General features: G+C 39.6%; 1 protein-coding gene across 30 annotated transcripts in view; it reads left to right on the top strand.

Moving 5' to 3' along the window:
- PBRM1 (polybromo 1) overlaps positions 1–16,435 on the top strand; it is a 54,525-nt gene that overhangs the window by 5,667 nt on the left and 32,423 nt on the right. For 25 of the 30 annotated variants that reach the window (XR_014561163.1, XM_083726462.1, XM_083726473.1 and 22 more), the window contains 11 exons: positions 3,319–3,471; positions 3,947–4,044; positions 4,941–5,088; positions 5,378–5,521; positions 6,270–6,386; positions 7,695–7,763; positions 8,513–8,611; positions 9,604–9,689; positions 11,509–11,604; positions 13,615–13,706; positions 15,643–15,859. Coding sequence is in view for 29 of the 30 variants with exons in the window: in XM_083726462.1 (XP_083582588.1) it covers positions 3,319–3,471; positions 3,947–4,044; positions 4,941–5,088; positions 5,378–5,521; positions 6,270–6,386; positions 7,695–7,763; positions 8,513–8,611; positions 9,604–9,689; positions 11,509–11,604; positions 13,615–13,706; positions 15,643–15,859 (1,319 nt within the window). In the remaining variant the exon portion in view is untranslated. The remainder of the gene's footprint in view (positions 1–3,318; positions 3,472–3,946; positions 4,045–4,940; positions 5,089–5,377; positions 5,522–6,269; positions 6,387–7,694; positions 7,764–8,512; positions 8,612–9,603; positions 9,690–11,508; positions 11,605–13,614; positions 13,707–15,642; positions 15,860–16,435) is intronic. The other 5 variants (XM_083726468.1, XM_083726466.1, XM_083726480.1 and 2 more) reach the window with 1 other exon arrangement.

Genomic DNA, 16,435 nt, shown 5'->3' with positions numbered 1-16,435 from the left:
TCAAGGGGGCTTAGGCCATAGCAATGAGCTCCTGGTTGCATTTGGGGTGAGGGCAGGTTCCCTGCTCCGCGTAACCCCCAAGTGTATTCCCCCATTCTGACTTTCGCATCGTGCGGAATGTCAGTCTGTCCCCCATGGTGGGGGCAGATAGTCGCAACCAATGCCTAAGCAACCACTCACAAATTTGTATTTTAATAAAGTTGTGGCCAAAATTATGCCAAAAACCTTAAACAAAAATTCTATGTGATGTGTGAGTTATTGAGGTGGACCTGGGGACCTCGACACGCAAATCCCCCAGGCCTGGATCCAGTTCCAACCACATGGAGATCTCTGGATACCAGGTTGGTGACTGACATCGCCATCTGGCTAGCTTCTCCAGCTTTCTTAAGCAGGTACACATAAGAGATTATTTATGGCATTTATATCCCACCCTTTTCTCCAAGGAGCACATGGTTCACCTCGCTCCTCAGGTTCACCTCACCTCACACCTCACCCTACAATGACCCTGTGAGGTAGGTTAAGATGCTGTGACTGGCCCAAGGTTATCCAGTGAGCTTCATGACTGAGTGGGGATTTGAACCCTGATCTCCCAGGTCCAACACACTAACCACTACACCACACTGGCTTCTACTTTTGCTAAGGGACAGCTATATAAATTAAGTAGGTAAATAAGTATAGGGAAAGCAAAATGTCACTTAGAGAAGGATCTGAAATATGTTCCTTGAAGCTTGAATTTGTTTTATTCTGGATTGTTTTTTCCCCTGGATTGTTTTATTGGATGTTTTGATGTGTTGTAAAACACTTTGAGATTCTTTCTTTAAAATATAAAGTAGTATAGAAATGAAATTAATAACAACAACAGCAGCAGCAGCAACAACAAATCCCACCGCAAAAAAAGGTGCCTAGCTATTCTGTTGTAGCGACTGTAACCCAGGTTTAAGGTTACTGCCATTTAGCAGTCAGCTGATATATCTGAGTTTCTAACACTGGTCTTAATCCCAGGTAAACAGAATTAGAATTGCAACCTAAATCTTGTTGAAATCAATAGTGTGAGATAATTATGACTCACTTGTCCTCTGTTGATTTTATAGGATCTTAAGTGCTTTTTCTAGATCAGGAATTATGTGAGAAATAGTCCTGAGGGACGGGTTACATGTTGTTTGGGCTTACCTTGGTAAGACCTCCTTCCTCCTGCAGTAACATTTAGAAGTTCTTACTATGTGACACATTCTCACGTTTCTCTATCCCAAGTCCATATAACTGACTATATCTGGTGGGTGAGGGAAACATGCCGTTTGATGTGGTTTCGTGTGGTAAGCGCTTTAGACATTACTGAAAGGATGGGAAAGGCCATGGGGATGCAGTTTTGGTGTAGTATGTCATCTTATTCTCCGTTATTCCACTACCACTAACGAAAGTAACAATACTGGTGATTTTGAATAATATTTTCTTTTCAAGATCTTGAGAGAGCTTTTTGTAAGTACTACATTAGTTTAGATCAGGCACATCCAACTCCAAAGAGACTGCAATCTACTCCCACTATTAAAAAACTGGCAGTGATCTACCCATTGTCATTGCCAAGAGTTGTTGAATTTTTTTGCGGAGGGAGGTCAGAGTTGTTGAGATTTTTGGGGGAATCAGGAGAACCACAGAAACCGCATCAATTGATCCCGCGATTGACCTGGAACACCCACCCCCAATTGAACAGTAGATCGTGATTGACCTGTTGCACATTCCAGGTTTAGATAATGGATTATGTCCAACCCTCCAGAACAGATTTAGGTGGGGGGGGTGCAGGAGGGTGGAGAGGAGGGCGACATTGTTGGATGTCACTCAGTATTTTTTAAACTCATTATAAATTGTCTGATTGTTTAAACACTTTTAGCTGTAAAGGTTGTGGTCCTTGAAGTCACCATCATGTACTGTGGTCAGAGACACCCGCCTGGACCTGCAAAAATATATTAATTGCTCCTGCCAGATTGAGATGATGTCTAGTGACCCACAAACTGTGTATATTCACTTTACAGTCAGATTATTATTATTATTATTATTATTATTATTATTATTATTATTAAAAATGTCTAAACAGAATTGGGCCATAATGTAGTTGTTTAGAAAAAAATTGTTTGCACTAATAATTGTGGGTCATAATATAGTTGTTTAGAAAAAAATGTTTGCGCTAATAATTGTGGTAGTATATTTGTACCTTGGTTCTTGAACGTAATCCGTTCCGGAAGTCTGTTTGATTCCGGAAACATTCAAAAACCAAGGAGCGGCTTCCAATTGACTGCAGGAGCTTCCTGCACTCAATTGGAAGCCGTGTTGGACGTTCAGGTTCCAAAGAACGTTCAAAAACCAGAACATTTCTGGGTTTTTGGCGTTCAGGAGCCAAAACGTACGAGTATCAAGGTGTTCAGGAACCAAGGTATGACTGTATAGGTTTTACACCTTTTTCTTACATTCTTTTTAAGTTGGGGAGGGGCATCTTTCATTCAGAATTGATGCTGTCATTGGATCACTAACCAAGAAGAGAGAGGTTTTGTTGTGGCTACCCTATGAGCTATTTGGTCTTGGGACCCGTAGCAGGTGGCATGGTGCAAAGTGCATCAATCATTTTGCTGCCTTGCCCCTCTCCCTCCAGATAAGCAGTAGTGACTCACTTGCCAGGAGGTTAGGTAAGTGCCTCTGCTTTTGCCCCAGCACACTGCATGTTACTGCTTGGAACCATTCTCTAGTATAGAGATATGAAAGTCCAGCGGTTGGAGCAGGGGGAAATAGGGGAGCTGGATTTCCCTCCGTGTTCTGTACTTTTTCTGGGCCTTCACATATTCTCTAGTCTAGCATTCTCAAAGGCTGCAGGCCACAGTAAAATTTGTAATTGACTTTGCAGCCTTGTCTGAACCGTGGGCAGATGTTAAGTAAAAAAGCAAACAAAAATAGATTTTCATGGTTATCTCTGCTTCTGCTTAGAGTATCAGCGATATATGCAATAAAATCTGTAGTACAATTAGGAAGGCTGCATCAGAATTGGTACTCTCACATATGTCTTGACTTTAATGCTCATTACTTCATCATGTTTTTGTCATCCATACGCCTTGATATTACAGTGATGACTTGGCTTAAGTAAAACCACACTAAATAGATTGCTTTGTTGGGCAAGCTTGCAGAATGTTGGTCAAGAGTTTAGCTGTGTAGCATCAAAAAGTGTCACTATCACATTTATGCAGAATTTAGAGGAACTTTAGGTTCCACTTCTTGTCACCCTGTGAGTTACAGGATAGAAAGCCTCATGTTTAAGAGCGCTTTTTTTAATTATAGAAGAAGTTGGATTCCATGGGTTCCAAGAGGCGAAGGGCTACCTCTCCTTCCAGCAGTGCCAGTGGAGATTTTGATGATGGCCACCACTCCACAACTACACCAGGCCCAAGCAGGAAGAGGAGAAGACTCTCCAACCTCCCTACAGTCGATCCTGTAAGTATTTTTAAAATGTCATGCTACCATGGAAATAGACTGAATACACGACTGCTATTCTTTTACAAAGAAGTTGAAATATCACTTAACTCCTAGATTTTTCTCAACGCTTCTATAGCCCAAAGCAAGTGGAGTGGCTAAGAACATGTGCTGTAAGACTAGCGTTACCACTTTAAATCTTAGCTCAGTTTTGAATTCACCAGGTAGTTTAATCCAAGTTGTTGCCCTTCATCCTCAGCCTCTCGTCTATAATATGGAGAATCTAATGCAGTCCATATAGGGTTCTTGTAAGGAGACCAAGAATGCATATTAAGCATTTTTACCACTTCGGAAAAAGCATTGTATCAATACTTAGTTTTACTGCAATTTGGGTCTTGTTGAGAGCTGCCCAGAGTGGCTGTGGAAACCCAGTCAATTGGGCAGCATATAAAGAAATAAATTATTATTATTATTATTCCTTGGCTTTGTGTTTTAGATCGCTGTATGCCATGAATTATACAACACAATCAGAGATTACAAAGATGAACAAGGGAGGCTTCTATGTGAGCTTTTCATTAGGGCCCCCAAACGAAGGTAAGCGTGTAAGATTTGTTGATAAGAAAGCTAAGGTACGGCTGCCATTGCAAGAGCTATTGAGTTGCAATCTGTGCAAGTACAATAATATGCTTAGAAGTGTGGAAATGCCTACCCCATCCTCCCCAGTGCGCCCCCCTGCTCCCCAGAAGACCTTTTACACTAGCTGCCTCCACTCCACACCCCAGGTCATTTCTGTCATCGTTTAGCATACCGTATAGTAATACGTTTAACTCTTTGTTGTGTGCTTCAAAGCTTCTGACGTACAGCTGAATTTAGATTTTGTTTCTTTTGTGGTTTCAGCTTTTTTGAGATTGCAATATTTTTTTAGGGTGTTGAGCAAAACATTAACGACATAGCTGAGCAATGTTACCCTCAATAATTCATTGGATTACGGGCAGCTAACCTCTGGCTCTCCAGATGCTGTTGGACTCCCCAGTCTGCATAGTCAGTGGTTGGAGATGATAGAAGTTGTGGTCCAACAACGTGCGGAGGGCTTCAGATTAGCCACACTAGCATTAGAGGAAAAAGTTGGCTTTTGTGACTGTGTTAACTTTGAATTTTTGCATAAAACCTTAAGGTGTATTATGACAGAGTTGCATTGCTGTGAAAAATATAGGGTAATGGCCAGATATGCTTAGGATAAAGCTCTTATCAGCCCCAGGATGCATGGCCAGTGGTCAGGGTTTATAGACCAACAACATCTGGAGAGCCACAAGTTGGCCACCCTGGAGTGAAGTATTGTTTGTTTAACTGTATTTTAATGTTTTTCAAATTGTGTTCATAGTGTATTTAACTATCCATTTGCAGTAGTGTGTATGAAAGTTTGGGTATTGCTAGATGCTGCACATTTGCTTACATTAACTGCATTTTCAATAACTTTGTTCTTACAATAGAAACCAGCCAGATTACTATGAAGTGGTTTCTCAGCCTATTGATTTAATGAAAATCCAACAGAAGCTAAAAATGGAGGAATATGATGATGTGAACGTGCTAACTGCTGACTTCCAGCTGTTATTTAATAATGCAAAATCATATTATAAGGTGACAAAGTCTTTTGTTTTGAAAGTCATCATTTGCACATTGTGTCGCTCAGTTGTGTTTTAATGGAGTCCAAAACTCATTTACCTTCTCTACTGTACTGCTGATTCTGTAAAGTTTCCTCATAGCGTATACCATATATACTTTACAGAAATTATTTTTAAGTTCTGCCTTTGTTCTCATTTGTAGCATAGTTTTAACTGATGGAATTGTTCTTTCATTTGATAAATGTTAAAAGTGACATAAAAATTATTGATTAACAAACAGGTTCTTTTGTGTTTTTTTAACACAGCCAGACTCCCCTGAATATAAGGCTGCCTGTAAATTGTGGGATTTATATATACGCACAAAAAACGAGTTTGTTCAGAAGGGAGATCCTGACGATGACGACGACGACGACGAGGGCCATGACAATCAAGGGACAATTTCTGAAATAGTAAGTGTGAGCTTTACCAGCTACAGATAAGCATTTCAAATCCAAAAGGGTACAAAGTGCACCTGCCCTATTGCAATTAAACCTGTAACAGTACCTAAATGTAGCATAACTGAAATGATAACAAATTGCTTCCCTTATTTCCCTGTTTGCCCCTGCCATTCCCCTGGTATTTCATCCATGCAAGTATTTTAGTTTGTAAACTCCCTGACTTGGGTATTCAGTAATCTGTTATGAACACTGGTAACACTGCATCAGTAATAAGAGAACTATGCTATAAGTAGCATATTGTTTTTTCCTCAGTTACTAAATTGTCCACCAAAAGGATTATGTTATACAGTATATGTTTATATATTTATTTTTATTTATCTCTTCCATTTATATCTTGCTCTTCAGTGACCAGCTGTAAATGCAATCATACATTAAAGCATGCTGCCAGATAGTTTCCTTTCGCACGCGCAGTATAAGTTAAAACATTAAAGTACTTTTTTGGTAAACATTTAAGTATTAACACGTTATTAAACCTGCCTGGTTGAAAACACATTGCGATCCTATTTTATATATTCTAAAATTTATGCCCCCGCCAGACTAGCTAACAGCAGATTAGTAGCTGTTTATGTCTTTACTGTTTTTCCTTAATTTGTAAAAGGAAAAACCTTGTATTTCTTCAACCAGTACTAGTAGAAGCCAGCAGCAAACACCCGGTCCTCATCTTTTCTCAAATCATTTTACAATATCGTTTTTGTGCCAGTCTTCTCCAGGTTATTTAAAAGAAATTCTGGAACAGCTTCTTGGAGCCGTAGTTGTAGCCACAAACCCATCAGGCCATCTCATCAGTGAGCTTTTTCAGAAGCTTCCCTCTAAAGTGGTGAGTGATAATGCTGAACTTTGAATGTAAACCGAAGGCTTTTCCCATTCAAATTAAAGTTGGACAGTAGTTCTGTTGGGGCTGCACCATCAAGCTCATGAGTCTTATATACTTAATGATATAGACTAGTCGTAAAGCAGTCTATGCCAGCAAAACCAGAGTAACACACTGTCAACCCATAATACCAGTTCAAGAAATAATTACTGTACAGAGGCTGTGTATCCCAGGTACAGGATCTTGCAAGGAAGTTTCACTGGGACTGCCAAGTAAAAGTGTTGGAATCAGCGATGAGAAACTGTGTATATGTGTATACACACACATATAATCATAGATTCATGGAATCTTAGAGTTGCAAGGGACCCAAAGGTAATCTTGTCCAACCCCCTGCAATGGAGAAATCCAGGAGAGTTCACCACCTCTCGTAGAAGACTATTCCACTGCCAAACAGCTCTTACAGTCATAAAGTTTTTTCGAATGTTTAGTCGAAATCTCCTTTCTTGTAACTTGAAGCCATTGATTCGAGTCCTACCCTCAAGGGCAGGAGAAAACAAGCTTGCTCCCTCTTCCATGGGACAGCCCTTAGAATATGTGAAGATGGCTAACAAACTGTTTTAATGATACTCTATGCTGTACAGGAATTATAACCTACGCATATAGTAGTTCAGATTGTGTGCCTACACTGTTTTTAGGAAGCCCCTTTCTTACAATATAATGCTAAGTATTTTGCTTTAAAAACATCTCTTTAAGTGTGATTTACTTTCTAGTAAATGTCTTTAGGATTGTAGCTGTCAGGTGGTCTAGTGGTTGCTCACGAGTAACCAGGCAGTACTCTGACCTGTCTCTGGTAGGTTTTTATTGGTACAAACTATTTACAGTGCAGGACCAGAAAGTTCATGTCTATCTCAATCACTTGGAGATTCCGGGAGTGGCCCCTTCCAGTTTCCCCTCCAGCATAAGAATTTAGACACCCCAAATCTCCGCCTCCCCTCCTTGTGTTTCACCCCTCGGCGTAAACTGAGCGACGGTGGCCGGCTGAGCTAGGTGAGGCGCTTGGGCTCTCAGTAGCATCTTTGAGCCCTCCCCTCGCTCGGCTTTCCCATTCTGCCTCTGCTCCACTGGAGGTGTGGCTTTCCCCATGCTTCTCAGAAGCGCGGGCGGCTCTCTGTATTCCCATGCCTCACTCCCCTGTTCTGATGGCAACTCCCTGACAGTAGCCCTAGTTGGGAAGGTTCTGTTGAAACTGGTGATAGGATGGTTGATAGATCACTGTTTATGCTTATTTCAGATGGAATTAATTTTGTTTTTCAGCAATATCCTGACTATTATGCAATAATTAAAGAGCCCATAGATCTGAAGACTATTGCCCAGCGAATACAGGTGCCGTACAACTTTTGGGGGTCACTTTTATAAAAGCGATTTAGCAAATTTAAAAGTAAATATATATGGAAATGAATGTTAAAGCAATATTTTGGTTTTCTGGGGGCAAAAGTATGTTTAGGTTAATGATATTACTTGTGCATTTTGGGACTTAACTGAAATTGTTCATTTATGTCACTACAGTAGTGACAATCACTGATCAAGTAGGCTGGTTTAGACTAAGCAGTATAGGTTTAATAGACCATTGTTTATTTAAGCTGAGAAGGAATGTTTTGTCCACGTGATCATTGTCCTTTACTCATCTTATGCAGTTGGTGCTTCTATCATAGCTTCTTTTTTTTTTACACCACTGTTTCGCATTCCTTTTTAACTCATTTAATCTTTATTCACTAACCAGGAGAGCTGGTGTTAAACCACAGTTTCCCAGTATTTGGCATCGCACAGAGTAGGAAACTATGGTTTAAACAAGCTGCAGTAGACACCCTGGAAATTGTACACAAACTGGTTTTGGTACAACATACTTTCAACATATACTTTCATTTATGGCTGCTTCAGACAGTAGTCATTTCATGTGATTTATTGGACCTAATCTATGCGCTGCTTTCTGTACCATGATTTCCCACACAGTAGTTGCTCCCACGTGAAAATGATGACAAACTTGACAGAACTACGAAGAGGTTGAACTGCAACCTTTTACTATAATAAATAAAATTAATGCATACATAATATGTTCCATTTTTTGTTCTTAGAATGGAAGTTATAAAAGCATTCATGCAATGGCCAAGGACATAGACCTGTTAGTTAAAAATGCCAAAACTTACAACGAACCTGGGTCTCAAGTATTCAAGGTAAAGTAACTTAGCATTTTAATATGAAGTGTCTTATTCAAATGCATTTGTCAGGTTTTGGAACAGTAAGATCTGTAATGATCAGTGCAGTTCTGAGTTAGGGACAGGGGAGGATATGAAATGGTGGATTAGCTGCCATTTCCAAAATCATGGTGCCATGTACCAGCCAGGCAAGAATGCAGGGGGTGGATTTTTACCTCTGTTTTGTCCCCATGCAGCACTTAATTTTTTATCTCATTCCACTCTCCAAAACTTAGTTCCAAAGGGGAAAATTTTTGAATGCCAATTTCAAGTCTGTAGGGATGTGGGAGACATTGCTGGGCTTCTCTGGAGATTGAAGGGGTTGCATGCGGCAGATCCAAGGCTTCCTCTGCACCACACATGGCTTGCCCCATTTTTTGGGGGGGGGGTTAATGTCACCTATAGCTGTCAAGGATACTGCTAGTGGAAGATTCATGCCATGGAAGAATCATGCTGTGGAATTTTCTGTCGACCTAACAGGAGCCGGTACTGTAGATGTGCCCTTTCCCACAACAGAGAAGCTCCTCCATGAACCTGGGGCTTAGATTGCTTTGTATACAGTCGTACCTTGGAAGTCAAACAGCTTAGTTCCCGAACGATTTGGCTCCCGAACGTCACAGACTGTTCCGGTTTGCAAACTGTTTTTGGAAGCCGAACGTCCGACAGGGCTTCCACGGCTTCTGATTGGCTGCAGGAGCTTCCTGCAGCCAATCAGAAGCTGTGCTTTGGTTTTTGAACATTTTGGAAGTCGAACACTTCCAAGGTACAACTGCATTATGTCCTGTACTCTGTTTAATACAACATAAATATTGATATTTTTCCTTTCCTTTCTTTATGAAAAGTTTTTATCTAAATGAAGTTATCTTACATATTGTTTAAATACACTTTCAAGGAACATTTGTCCGTAAATACTGATGATGTCATCTTTAGCCTTTAAAAATAAATAAAATACATTTTCAATTCATTAACAGGATGCAAATGCAATAAAGAAAATATTTAATATGAAGAAAGCAGAAATTGAGCATTCTGAACTGACCAAATCAAGTCTCCGAATCAGGTACCGTGGGCAGAATGAAAGTATATAAAGTTATTCAAGTGTTCTCTTTACTTTAGAAAAAAAAATCTACAGAGAAATATTAGCTCACATTAACTCACGTTATATATTATAGTATTTGGTTTCAAATATCTCTGACCCTAACTTGTGGAGAAACAGCTGGATCTGGAAATCATGCAGCCATTTTCTTCCTTTGTTAATGAACATAGATTTTCACAACTGTCTGAGCCATTGGATAGGTTAGCATTGGGACTCTGCTGAACAGACCAGACACCAAATGCCCCATAATCAACTTATCTTGACTTTATAAATAAAAAAATTGTCCAGTAGCACCTTATAGACCAGCTAAGTTTGTTCTGGGTACAAGCTTTCGTGTGCATGCACACTTCTTCAGATTCACTGAAACAGAAGTCACCAGACCCTTCTATATAGTGGGAGGGTGGGGTGGGGTGTTGGTCATCTGCATACTATCCCATCCTTTTTCCTTTGGGACTCATTGCAGTCATTAACAGTCCTCAACAGGTTTACCATACCCTCTGAGTCAATCACCCATCTCCTACTACCCTTCTGAGAAAGAGCTTATACTGCACACAAAAGCTTATACCCAGAACAAACTTAGTTGGTCTTTAAGGTGCTACTAGACAATTTTTTTATTTATTTCAACTGCGTCAGACCAACACCCACCTGAATCTTATCTTCACCTTGTTTGCAGTTGATGCTACTGGGGAACATCTGTGCCTCCTTTTTCCAAAGGATTATATTTTCGCCTAGGCCTAGTCTTTCCACAACCATAGAAATTCAGCCTGTGCTATCTAGAGCTAGTTTAGCCTGACCTCCATCTTTGTGGCGATAAGTCAGTTCAGTTAATCCCAATCAGAAGTTTGGTGACCACCATGACAAAATCTTCATGGTGCATTACAGTAGAGGACTTATTCCCATGTTTCCACAAATACAGTGTGATGTCCTGTGAACACTTGGTAGAAAATCCAATTGATACTGGTAAGACTTCCAAGAAAACATACAGAATATTGGGCTACAAAGCTGCTGGTGCTTCAAAACGGTCCATTTGAAATTTTTAATATGAATTTCTTTTTGTTGCAAAATTTTGAAGTGAGAGCATGAAGGCCCCAAAGCTCATGTACCTCAAGAACTTGTCATTCAAATTCTTTAACATCCCTCTTTATTAATGCTATGCAGTTGCTTGGTTTTTGATTATATGGTAATGACAGGAATTTTCTTCAGTTTTTCTTGTATATTTTTCTTCTTTGTGTCTCCTGCATATATCTCAGAGCTTAAAATACTGTACTTTTTAACTACTTATTGTGTTTATGAACCTAGAGACCTTCTCTTATTGCTTTTCTGCAATGCAGGTTGCTTGTGAATTGACCTTGACATGGCTTTTTGCCTCTAACACAGGTGCTTTTATTTGGTAATACATTGCACTTGGATGTGTAATTCCTTCCAGTTTGAAAATAGCACAGTTTTAGAGGACTTTGCTTCTACTGTATGTTGGACTAAAAATGGAGGCTGCAGTTTTCACTGTATCTGCTTTGTGCGAAATTAATGGGAATAACCTCATAGTACAGATAAAGAAAAACTTTTAGCATTAGATAGTGGCTCCTAAAATGCATTACTCTCACCTTGATATGAAGTTCAGTAACATTTAGCATAACCCTTTTCACTAAAATGTAATGGCACAACCCTTTTAAACTTATATTTCAATACTTATTCTGTAAAAAACTTCATCCTAACTGTATATCATCTTGGCTGTCTGGTGGATTTCTTTTTTTCACTTTCTCTGGCTTGTTCATGCTTCATAAAGGACTGCAAATTTGGCTGCTTCCAAGCTGACAGGTCCTTCCTCACAGGGTAAAGGCAGTGTTGTCGATGACAGAAATGCTGCTAATAAATATTATCGGTGAGTACTTATCTCTGGATGTTATTCAGTTCATCCACTTTTTATAATAGATAATGTTGGTTCTTTTCCTCCCATCTCTAAATCAGAAATGTCCATTTCACTTACATGTGGAAGAAAATTAAAAAAATAAAATAAAATAAGTAATGAGCTTGTTTGATTCCTGGAAATATTACAGTAACCTCTTTGTTTTCCTGAAATTGAATTACATAGAATAGTTCTGTAGATGAAAATACTCAGTTGCCAAAATATACTTCCACAAGTCAAAACAAGAGAGAGTTTTGTGAAGCAAAATATACCGTGCCATAAACTTTCGTGGACTAGCACCCAATTCATCAAATACATAAAGTGTAATCCTCAGGTGTGTGTGTGTGTACATGTGTGTGTACACGTGCGCGCACACACACACTGGTGGTAGTGGTTGTAAGCAGCTAAGGAGAGAGCAGTGAAATGCAAAAAGAACGGTCAGTGACAAATTCAGTAAAAGCAAGGATGGGGAACCTGTTTATCTCCAGATGTTTCTGAACTACAACTCCCATCATGCCTGACCATAGACCATGCTGACTGAAGCTGATGGGAGTTAGAGGCCAACAACACCCAGAGAGCCAAAGGTTCCCCATCCCTGAATTAGAAGCAAAATGTTTGTAAAATAAGTACAATGACCCTTCTCAACCCAAGTGCATAAGAGCTTTGTTTTATCAGACCAGAGACCTTTCTATTCCAGCATTCTGTCTCCCACAGTGACTAACCCATAAGCAGGACTTGGGGCAAAGAGCCCTTACCTGATTTATTCTTATGGAATTATTGTTTTATTTGTATGCAAGGTTAAGCAAATTTCTTTCTTCAATTAAACAAGATTTCATTATTTGGGTAAAACTCCTAGTAGAGAACCTTGGCAACTCAGCAGAGCCTAATAGTTTCAATTTCTCTCTCTCTCTCTCTCTCTCTCTCTCTCTCTCTCTCTGTATGTGTGTGTATGTTTTAGAATGATTTTGAGCGGGGAGAGGTGTTTCCTTTACATAATTTCATTTTATTTATTTTATTAGATTTATATACCACCCTTTGTCAAAAGATCTGGGGATGGTTCACAAGATAAAGACACAAATAAATAGTCAAAACAGAAGCAACAAAACAATAACACCCCCAAACGCATTTCAAAGCCTGTAGAACATTAATTGGCCAAAGGCCTGGTTGAAGACGAATGTTTTCGCTTGGTGCCTAAAAATATATAAGGAAGGTGCCAGGTGAGCCTCCCCAGGAAGAGCATTCCTCAAATGGGGAGCAACTGCAGAGAAGGCCTGTTCTCCTGTTGCCACCCTCCAGACCCCTCAGGGAGGAGACATATGAAGAAGGGCCTCAGATGATGAACTCAGAGTCCAGGTTGGCTTATATGGGGAGAGACACTCCTTGAGGTATTGCAGTCCTGGGCATTTAATGCCAATAGTATTGTTGTAAGACAGCAGCACTGCGCATCTCAAACATTTGAGTTTCAGAATATTTTCTTACTTTAAATAATTCATAAGTCGCAGCGTATGGAATGTATAATAAGCTTAAAATATCACTGCTTTGAGAAAACAGTGTATCAGCTGAAAGCAAGACAGTTCTTCCCATATAAAGTGTTTCATTAAGTTGACATGCTTACAAAGCTGGAGTCTTGTAATCTGCCTACTGCTGAGCCTAGTTCCTCAGCACGAATGCATGATAATTAAAACTGCCTTACTAGTTTAATTATCAACTGCACTTTTATTCACAATTAAAATTAGCTTGAGTTTATTTTCAGAAGAACTCATAGGCTATAAATCAAAACATTAGCTGGAAGAAAGCCGGTTCATAAATTTAAATTCTATCACCAAATTAATATAATTCACACACACACACACACACACACCCCTTCTTCTATATGCTTATTTTTATTGTATCACTTAGATAAATGCTCCTGTTTTAAATGTAGATTTATTCTTCCTCTCCCTAGGGAATTTTTCATTCAATAGCTGTTTTGTTTTAAATTCACAGTAACAAAAGAGCTGTCCAAGGAGATCGTTTATCAGCAATAACCATGGCACTGCAATATGGATCTGAAAGCGATGAAGATGCTGTTTTGGCTGGTAGGTCAATATCTTTAGGAAAAGGTCATTTGTGGAGTTCCTAGCCCTCCTGTCCTTTCAGATTAAAATGGGTGACAACCTTTTAGATTAGTATCTAATAAAAGTGCATGTTGGACAGCCCTCCACATGTTGTTGGACTAGAACTCCCATAATCCCTGACCATTAGTCATGCTGACTGGGGCTGATGGAAGATGTAGTTCAGAAGCAAGTGGAGGGCACCACATTGGCTGTCCCTAAACTACATTAATCCCGGGTCTATTTTGAACAATCTAGTGCATATTAAATTTAAATCTTACATTGTTTTGCAGGAAATACCTACGTTTAGACTTTCTCATCTCAGGAATGATAGAGCACTTATTTAACCATGCCTCTTGTTCTCTTTAGAGTAAATATGCTAGTCTATCCCCCCCTCACCCTTCTAGTGTTCTGCCAGTGTCTCTGTGCCAGGGCCGGATTTAGGTTTGATGAGGCCCTAAGCTACTGAAGGTAATGGGGCCCTTTATAGGTCTAGCTGTCCTTTGTCAGCAACAAATTGTCACTGTCTTTTGTGTTGAATATATGCTATATAGTAATTTATGGACCTAATAGGTATCTAAAGCCATTTGCACATAATGAAGTATGTATTTTATGAAACTAATTGTTGAAAAGTCCATGCAGAATGTAGGCACCCTATATATAGAAATGAGCAAACCAGTGATATTTTAGGGAGCAGGCTAGCAGGCAGGGCCCATTACTTACATCATAGGAGCTTACACAACACAAAACACTGTTGCTGTATGTGGATTTTATTTTATTTGTTTTTTATCTTATATTTTGGAAATGTACATCCAGGTTTTTTTTCTTTAAATTTTTTGGGGCCCCCCAAGAGAGTGGGGCCCTAAGCTATAGCTTGTTTAGCTTATATGTAAATCCAGCACTGCTCTGTACTGACTCTTTTCATTCTTCTTTGTCAGTTTCAAAATTTTTGTTCCTGTATTTCAGCTTTATGGAGCTGAGAGGTATATAATTTTCACAGAACGCAGCACAAAAATAACTCTTCTCTAATTTGCTTATATTATTGATATTCCCATATCAATGGTCAGTGGTTGTTTATATTTTGCTTCTCCTATGGCCATAGCCTTTTCTTCCGCATGAGTTTACGTATTTTAATTTTGATTAGGGCCAGCAAAGACAAATGTGGGTAATGTGGCAGGTGCTTTTTGCATTTCTTTCATCATGGTTTCCTGCCTGGTTTCTTGAAGCTGCCACATTAGTAGATTTATGGTTGTTTCCACATTTCCTGGATTTGCCTGTATTGGTCCTTTAATGTCCAATCCTACCTGTAGATAGTGAATGAATAAGTAACTACCTGATCTTTCCAGCCAACTGCAGATAAAACTGTTTTGAAGCTGGAGAATCAGCAGCATATAGCATAGAAAACATGTAAGGTCTCAGTCTCTTATTAGAACTATGAAACCAGCCAGGTAGCAGAAAGTAGTTGCATTCTTCTTTGAACAATCCAATATTAACTCATTTACTATTTAAAACAGATAAAGGTAAAGGGACCCCTGACCATTAGGTCCAGTCATGGCCGACTCTGGGGTTGTGGCGCTCATCTCGCTTTACTGGCCGAGGGAGCCGGCATACAACTTCCGGGTCATGTGGCCAGCATGACTAAGCCGCTTCCGGTGAACCAGAGCAGTGCACGGAAACGCCATTTACCTTCCCGCCGGAGCGGTACCTATTTATCTACTTGCACTTTGACGTGCTTTTGAACTGCTAGGTTGACAGGAATAGGGACCAAGCAACGGGAGCTCACCCCGTCATGGGGATTCAAACCGCTGACCTTCTGATTAGCAAGTCCTAGGCTCTGTGGTTTAACCCACAGCGCCACCCGCGTCCCATTTAAAACAGATGAATAAGCTGAAATTGTGTAATTGTTTTTCCTCGTTTCTAGCTGCTGCCCGTTATGAAGAAGGGGAGTCTGAAGCCGAGAGCATCACTTCATTTATGGATACTTCCAACCCTCTCTATCAGCTTTATGATATCGTTAGGAACTGCAGGAACAACCAGGGTCAGCTCATATCAGAACCCTTTTTTCATTTGCCTTCAAAGAAAAAGTATCCTGACTATTACCAACAAATCAAAATGCCTATTTCATTGCAGCAAATCAGGTAAAACTGGTGCAGCATAATGTTTGATGGTTTCAAGAACAGTTTCTTTACCAATCTTAAACCACGAGTCAGCTCTTCTAATGACTGTATTTGATAGATTGTATGATTTTTCCTAAATCCTGTATGTGTGTATGTACAAGATTTTAAGCTCCTTGTTTTAGCAGTTGAGAGTGAAGAGTCTCTTTAAATATTAAACCCTTGGAATGCCAGCATAATATATATAAGCTTTAAGGTGATCCAAATAAAGGTAGATGATTAATTCATAAGTAATCACATGACCCTTCTTTCACTTTAGCCTTAATTATGCTTTAATCTACATATGAACGATTGAGATTTGATAAACCGAAATATCTCTAGAAGTACAATTCACCTGATTCTTTTTCTAATACGTTTGTTTTATGTTTGATCGCAGTAAGGATCTGACCGTTTATTTTCGAGTAAAGCACTAGTGTTCATATACGGTTAACATGCCCATTCTTCTTTAGTTTTCATGAGACGTTCAAAGCAAGCATGTGAAGAGGGCAGTGGGGTTGTGAATAGGGCTGGACGATACCAGCTTTTCAGCATCACAGTATA

Source organism: Podarcis gaigeae, assembly GCF_964106915.1.
Source record: "Podarcis gaigeae genome assembly, chromosome: 2".
Taxonomy (NCBI): Eukaryota; Metazoa; Chordata; class Lepidosauria; order Squamata; family Lacertidae; genus Podarcis; species Podarcis gaigeae.
The sequence above is the reverse complement of the archived record's forward strand: the minus strand, read 5'-3'. Positions and strand labels throughout refer to the sequence as shown.